Source organism: Nerophis lumbriciformis, linkage group LG18 (genome assembly GCF_033978685.3).
Source record: "Nerophis lumbriciformis linkage group LG18, RoL_Nlum_v2.1, whole genome shotgun sequence".
Classification (NCBI taxonomy): Eukaryota; Metazoa; Chordata; class Actinopteri; order Syngnathiformes; family Syngnathidae; genus Nerophis; species Nerophis lumbriciformis.
The window spans coordinates 12,721,914-12,730,000 of NC_084565.2; the positions used below are offsets into that span (position 1 = coordinate 12,721,914).

The 8,087-nt window shown below is 38.1% G+C and overlaps 2 protein-coding genes across 3 annotated transcripts in view; one reads left to right on the forward strand and one right to left on the reverse strand.

Moving 5' to 3' along the window:
* LOC133617606 (uncharacterized) overlaps positions 1–8,087 on the forward strand; it is a 240,565-nt gene that overhangs the window by 84,709 nt on the left and 147,769 nt on the right. The gene's annotated exons all lie outside the window — the stretch shown is intronic.
* Positions 1–8,087, reverse strand: part of LOC133617603 (zinc finger protein 385A-like) — a 110,652-nt gene that overhangs the window by 57,185 nt on the left and 45,380 nt on the right. Inside the window, exon 2 of one of the 2 annotated variants that reach the window (XM_061977682.2) lies at positions 4,248–4,399. In XM_061977682.2, coding sequence (XP_061833666.1) covers positions 4,248–4,399 — 152 coding nt within the window. Of the gene's footprint in view, positions 1–4,247; positions 4,655–8,087 lie in introns of those variants that run through there. The other variant, XM_061977681.2, reaches the window with a different exon arrangement.

Genomic DNA, 8,087 nt, shown 5'->3' on the forward strand with positions numbered 1-8,087 from the left:
AAAAAAAATATATGTATATAGAGACGTACTGTAATAACTTGAAGTAAATAATGAAGATTAAAAACCAATTACAAATATTCAAAAAAATAAAATAAACTAAAAAGCTTACTTTTTTATATTTGCATCGTATGTATATATTATTAATGTTGTAAATACAATTCTTTATATATCTAGAAAGGGTGGTCCTAAAGAGGTAGGAATTTTTCAGAGGTCTCCAGAAGGTAAGAAATACAAGAATGTGTGAGTGTGTGTGTGTGTGTGTGTGTGTTTTCTTGTATTTTTACCCTTCTTCAGACATCAACAAGGAAAAGTAGCTTCCATGTGAGGAGGTGTGAACAAGTTAGGACATAAATCATGGTCCCAATACAGAAAACCATTGCATCTATTAGAGAATGTGGAGGGATTTTTCAAATTGACTGTGTGTCGCTTTTAAAAGTGCTCCCCCTCTGGTCAACATATGTAATAACAAGTGTGTGTGAGAAATTGAAATCTGCCCCCTTTGGCCAAAATCAATTAAAAAAAATAAAATAAATATGTATATAGAGACATACTGTAATAACTTGAAGTAAATAATGAAGATTAAAAAACAATTCCAAAAAATAAAATTAACTAAAAGCTTACTTTTTTATATTTGCATAGTATGTATGTATATATTATTAATGTCGTAAATACAAATCTTTGTATATCTAGAAAGGGTGGTCCTAAAGAGGTAGGCATTTTTCGGAGGAAATATCAAAATGAGGGTGGTCCCAAAAAGGAAGGATTTTTTAAATTGACTGTGTGTCGCTTTTAAAAGTGCTCCCCCTCTGGTCAACATATGAAATAACAAGTGTGTGTAAGAAATTGAAGTGCTCCCCCTCTGGCCAATATATGTAATAACAAGTGTGTGTGAGAAATTGAAATGCGCCCCCTTTGGCCAAAATCAATTAAAAAAAATTAAATATGTATATATAGACATACTGTAATAACTTGAAGTAAATAATGAAGATTAAAAAACAATTCAAAAAAATTCAAAAAAATAAAATTCACTAAAAGCTTACTTTTGTATATTTGCATAGTATGTATGTATATATTATTAATGTCGTAAATACAAATCTTTGTATATCTAGAAAGGGTGGTCCTAAAGAGGTAGGCATTTTTCGGAGGAAATATCAAAATGAGGGTGGTCCCAAAAAGGAAGGATTTTTTAAATTGACTGTGTGTCGCTTTTAAAAGTGCTCCCCCTCTGGTTAACATATGAAACAAGTGTGTGTAAGAAATTGAAGTGCTCCCCCTCTGGCCAACATATGTAATAACAAGTGTGTGTGAGAAATTGAAATGTGCCCCCTTTGGCCAAAATCAATTAAAAAAAAAAAAAAAAAATGTATATAGAGACATACTGTAATAACTTGAAGTAAATAATGAAGATTAAAAAACAATTCCAAAAAATAAAATTAACTAAAAGCTTACTTTTTTATATTTGCATAGTATGTATGTATATATTATTAATGTCGTAAATACAAATCTTTGTATATCTAGAAAGGGTGGTCCTAAAGAGGTAGGCATTTTTCGGAGGAAATATCAAAATGAGGGTGGTCCCAAAAAGGAAGGATTTTTTAAATTGACTGTGTGTCGCTTTTAAAAGTGCTCCCCCTCTGGTTAACATATGAAACAAGTGTGTGTAAAAAATTGAAGTGCTCACCCTCTGGCCAACATGTGTAATAACAGGAGTGTGTGATAAATTGAAATGCGCCCCCTTTGGCCAAAATTAATAATAAAAAAAAAATATATATGTATACTTGAAGTAAATAATGAAGATTAAAAAACAATTACAAAAAATTTCAAAAAATAAAATTAACTAAAAGCTTACTTTTTTATATTTGCATAGTATGTATGTATATATTATTAATGTCGTAAATACAAATCTTTGTATATCTAGAAAGGGTGGTCCTAAAGAGGTAGGCATTTTTCGGAGGTCTCAAGAAGGTAAGAAATACAAGAATGTGTGTGTGTGTGTGTTTTCTTGTATTTTTACCCTTCTTCAGACATCAACAAGGAAAAGTAGCTTCCATGTGAGGAGGTGTGAACAAGTTAGGACATAAATCATGGTCCCAATACAGAAAACCATTGCATCTATTAGAGAATGTCTCATTTGCACCCCTGCTGGTGACATCTATCAAATGAGGGTGGTCCCAAAAAGGAGGGATTTTTCAAATTGACTGTGTGTCGCTTTTAAAAGTGCTCCCCCTCTGGTCAACATATGAAACAAGTGTGTGTAAGAAATTGAAGTGCTCCCCCTCTGGCCAACATATGTAATAACAAGTGTGTGTGAGAAATTGAAATGTGCCCCCTTTGGCCAAAATCAATTAAAAATAAATAAATAAATATGTATATAGAGACATACTGTAATAACTTGAAGTAAATAATGAAGATTAAAAAACAATTCCAAAAAATAAAATTAACTAAAAGCTTACTTTTTTATATTTGCATAGTATGTATGTATATATATTATTAATGTCGTAAATACAAATCTTTGTATATCTAGAAAGGGTGGTCCTAAAGAGGTAGGCATTTTTCGGAGGAAATATCAAAATGAGGGTGGTCCCAAAAAGGAAGGATTTTTTAAATTGACTGTGTGTCGCTTTTAAAAGTGCTCCCCCTCTGGTTAACATATGAAACAAGTGTGTGTAAAAAATTGAAGTGCTCACCCTCTGGCCAACATGTGTAATAACAGGTGTGTGTGATAAATTGAAATGCGCCCCCTTTGGCCAAAATTAATAATAAAAAATAAAAAAATATGTATACTTGAAGTAAATAATGAAGATTAAAAAACAATTACAAAAATTTTCAAAAAATAAAATTAACTAAAAGCTTACTTTTTTATATTTGCATAGTATGTATGTATATATTATTAATGTCGTAAATACAAATCTTTGTATATCTAGGAAGGGTGGTCCTAAAGAGGTAGGCATTTTTCGGAGGTCTCAAGAAGGTAAGAATTACAAGAATGTGTGTGTGTGTTTTCTTGTATTTTTACCCTTCTTCAGACATCAACAAGGAAAAGTAGCTTCCATGTGAGGAGGTGTGAACAAGTTAGGACATAAATCATGGTCCCAATACAGAAAACCATTGCATCTATTAGAGAATGTCTCATTTGCACCCCTGCTGGTGACATCTATCAAATGAGGGTGGTCCCAAAAAGGAGGGATTTTTCAAATTGACTGTGTGTCGCTTTTAAAAGTGCTCCCCCTCTGGTCAACATATGAAACAAGTGTGTGTAAGAAATTGAAGTGCTCCCCCTCTGGCCAACATATGTAATAACAAGTGTGTGTGAGAAATTGAAATGTGCCCCCTTTGGCCAAAATCAATTAAAAAAAAAAAAAAAAAAATGTATATAGAGACATACTGTAATAACTTGAAGTAAATAATGAAGATTAAAAAACAATTCCAAAAAATAAAATTAACTAAAAGCTTACTTTTTTATATTTGCATAGTATGTATGTATATATTATTAATGTCGTAAATACAAATCTTTGTATATCTAGAAAGGGTGGTCCTAAAGAGGTAGGCATTTTTCGGAGGAAATATCAAAATGAGGGTGGTCCCAAAAAGGAAGGATTTTTTAAATTGACTGTGTGTCGCTTTTAAAAGTGCTCCCCCTCTGGTCAACATATGAAATAACAAGTGTGTGTAAGAAATTGAAGTGCTCACCCTCTGGCCAACATATGTAATGACAGGTGTGTGTGATAAATTGAAATGCACCCCCTTTGGCCAAAATTAATAATAATAATAATAAAAAAAATGTATACTTGAAGTAAATAATGAAGATTAAAAACCAATTACAAACAACAACAAAAAAAATAAAAAAAATACTAAAAGCTTCCTTTTTTTTATATTTGCATAGTATGTATATTTTATTAATATCATAAATACACATCTTTATATATCTAGAAATGGCGGTCTAAAGAGGTAGGCATTTTTCGGAGGTCTCAAGAAGGTAACAAATACAAGAATGTGTGTGTGTGTGTGTGTGCGCGCACCTCTATGTTGACCTTCAAATGAAACCCAATCTGGAAATGAAGCAAAAAAATGCTGACTTGCCCTCGGCCCCTTATTCAATTGATTAGCTGCAAGTCATTTCCGTGCTGTAAAACACTCACCATGATTTCTTTTTAAATATTTCAGAGTCTCCGTCGAATAAAATGGAAAGAACTACCTCTTGTTTGTTTGGTGAAGGACAAGATGGTCCGTGCGCGGCGACCACTTACTGTATTAAAGTTGCGGAAGAGGCCCAGAGTTGCAGGGTGCGGCGTCTCCAGGGCCAACGGTAGGAAGGGCTTCATGTCCAGGGGGCACGGGGGGATGACGGCGGGAGTCCTGAGGAAGGCAGGGAGCGGCGGCCCCACTCGATTTAAACCTCCTGTATCGCAAAGGACATTTGGAGAAAGAAAAAAAAAAGCACACATTCATCAAAGATGCACACTTTGGGTGAAGTTGGCATGTTGTGTAAATGGTAAATAAAAACAGAATACAATGATTTGCAAATCCTTTTGAATAGACTGCAAAGATAAGATACTTAACGTTCCAACTGAGAAACTGTTATTTTTTTGCAAATATTAGCTCATAGGGAATTTAATGCATGCAACATGTTTCAAAAAAGCTGGCACAAGTGGCAAAAAAACCTGAAAAAGTTGAGGGATGCTCGTCAAACACTTATTTGGAACATCCCACAGGTGAACAGGCAAATTGGGAACAGGTGGGTGCCATGATTGGGTATAAAAGTAGATTCCATGAAATTCACAAACAAGGATGGGTCGAGGGTCACCTCTTTGTCAACAAATGCGTGAGCAAATTGTTGAACAGTTTAATAATAACCTTTCTCAACCAGCTATTGCAAGGAATTTAGAGATTTCACCATCTACGCTCCGTAATATCATGAAAAGGTTCAGAAAATCTGGCGAAATCACTGCACGTAAGCGGCAATGCCCGTAAACTTCGATCCCTCAGGCCGTACTGCATCAAAAAGCGACATCAGTGTGTAAAGGATATCACCACATGGGCTCAGGAACACTTCGGAGAACCACTGTCAGTAACTACAGTTGGTCGCTACACCTGTAAGTGCAAGTTAAAACTCTCCTATGCAAAGCAAAAGCATACTTGCCAACCTTGAGACCTCCGAATTCGGGAGATGGGGGGAGGGGAGGAGAGGGTGGGGTTTGGTGGTAGCAGTGGTGTATATTGTAGCCCGGAAGAGTTAGGGCTGCAAGGGCTTCTGGGTATTTGTTCTGTTGTGTTACGGTGTGGATGTTCTCCCGAAATGTGTTTGTCATTCTTGTTTGGTGTGGGTTCACAGTGTGGCGCATATTTGTAACAGTGTTAAAGTTGTTTATACGGCCACCCTCAGTGTGACCTGTATGACTGTTAATAATAATAATAATAACTGGGATTTATATAGCGCTTTTCTAAGTACCCAAAGTCTCTTTACATGTAGAACCCATCAATCATTCACACCTGGTGGTGGTAAGCTACTTTCACAGCCACAGCTGCCCTGGGGTAGACTGACGGAAGCGTGGCTGCAATTTGCGCCAACGGCCCCTCCGACCACCACCTATCATTCATCATTCAATTCACCGGTGTGAGTGGCACCGGGGGCAAAGGGTGAAGTGTCTCCCCCAAGGACACAACGGCAGCGATTTTTGGATGGTAAGAGACGGGGAGCGAACTTTCAACCCTCAGGTTTCTGGCACGGTTGCTCTACCCACTACGCCATGCAAAATTGGGAGGGTTGGCAAGTATGAGCAAAAGCCATTTATCAACAACACCCAGAAACACTGCCGGCTTTGCTGGGCCTGAGCTCATCTAAGATGGACTGATGCAAACAGGAAAAGTGTCCTGTGGTCTGACGAGTCCACATTTCAAATTGTTTTTGGAAACTGTGTATGTCGTGTCCTCCGGACCAAAGAGGAAAAGAACCATATTTTTGAAAAACATATATCTTGTCTTTGCAGTCTATTCAATTGAATATAAGTTGAAAAGGATTTGCAAATCATTGTATTCTGTTTTTATTTACCATTTACGCAACGTGCCAACTTCATTGGTTTTGGGTTTTGTACATAAGTATTGCATACTTGCCAACCTTGAGACCTCCGAATTCGGGAGATGGGGGGGGTTTGGTGGTAGCAGGGGGTGTATATTGTAGTTTCCTGGAAGAGTTAGTGCTGCAAGGGGTTCTGGGTATTTGTCCTGTTGTGTTTATGTTGTGTTACGGTGCGGATGTTCTCCCGAAATGTGTTTGTCATTCTTGTTTGGTGTGGGTTCACAGTGTGGCGCATATTTGTAACAGTGTTAAAGTTGTTTATACGGCCACCCTCAGTGTGACCTGTGTTTACAATCAAGTATGACTTGCATTCACTTATGTGTGTGTAAAAGCTGCGTATATTATGTGACTGGACGGGCACGCTGTTTGTATGGAGGAAAAGCGGATGTGATGACAGGTTGTAAAAGACGCTAAAGGCAGTGCCTTTTAAAGGGGAACATTATCACCAGACCTATGTAAGCGTCAATATATACCTTGATGTTGCAGAAAAAAGACCATATATTTTTTTAACCGATTTCCGAACTCTAAATGGGTGAATTTTGGCGAATTAAACGCCTTTCTAATATTCGCTCTCGGAGCGATGACGTCACAACGTGGCGTCACATCGGGAAGCAATCCGCCATTTTCTCAAACACCGAGTCAAATCAGCTCTGTTATTTTCCCTTTTTTCGACTGTTTTCCGTACCTTGGAAACGTCATGCCTCGTTGGTGTGTTGTCGGAGGGTGTAACAACACGAACAGGGACGGATTCAAGTTGCACCAGTGGCCCAAAGATGCGAAAGTGGCAGGAAATTGGACGTTTGTTCCGCACACTTTACCGACGAAAGCTATGCTACGACAGAGATGGCAAGAATGTGTGGATATCCTGCGACACTCAAAGCAGATGCATTTCCAACCATAAAGTCAAAGAAATCTGCCGCCAGACCCCCATTGAATCTGCCGGAGTGTGTGAGCAATTCAGGGACAAAGGGCCTCGCTAGCACGGCAAGCAATGGCGGCAGTTTGTTCCCGCAGACGAGCGAGCTAAACCCCCTGGATGTCTTGGCTCACACCGTCCCTTATGCCACCGAAGGTGATCAAGAGAAGAATATCGACCCTAGCTTCCCTGGCCTGCTGACATCAACTCCAAAACTGGACAGATCAGCTTTCAGGAAAAGAGCGCGGATGAGGGTATGTCTACAGAATATATTAATTGATGAAAACTGGGCTGTCTGCACTCTCAAAGTGCATGTTGTTGCCAAATGTATTTCATATGCTGTAAACCTAGTTCATAGTTGTTAGTTTCCTTTAATGCCAAACAAACACATACCAATCGTTGGTTAGAAGGCGATCGCCGAATTCGTCCTCGCTTTCTCCCGTGTCGCTGGCTGTCGTGTCGTTTTCGTCGTTTTCGCTTGCATACGGTTCAAACCGATATGGCTCAATAGCTTCAGTTTCTTCTTCAATTTCGTTTTCGCTACCTGCCTCCACACTACAACCATCCGTTTCAATACATGCGTAATCTGTTGAATCGCTTAAGCCGCTGAAATTCGAGTCTGAATCCGAGCTAATGTCGCTATAGCTTGCTGTTCTTTCCGCCATGTTTGTTTGTGTTGGCTTCACTATGTGACGTCACAGGAAAATGGACGGGTGTATATAACGATGGTTAAAATCAGGCACTTTGAAGCTTTTTTTTAGGGATATTGCGTGATGGGTAAAATTTTGAAAAAAACTTTGAAAAATAAAATAAGCCACTGGGAACTGATTTTTAATGGTTTTAACCATTCTGAAATTGTGATAATGTTCCCCTTTAAGGCACGCCCCCAATAATGTTGTCCGGGTGGAAATCGGGAGAAATTCGGGAGAATGGTTGCCCCGGGAGATTTTTTGGGAGGTGCACTGAAATTCGGGAGTCTCCCGGGAAAATCTGGAGGGTTGGCAAGTATGAAGTATTGTGAATGACAGATAAAATTCTACAAAAAAAAAGAGCAGTTCCCCTTTATGTCCAAAATGGTCCAATATGTTTTGGTAA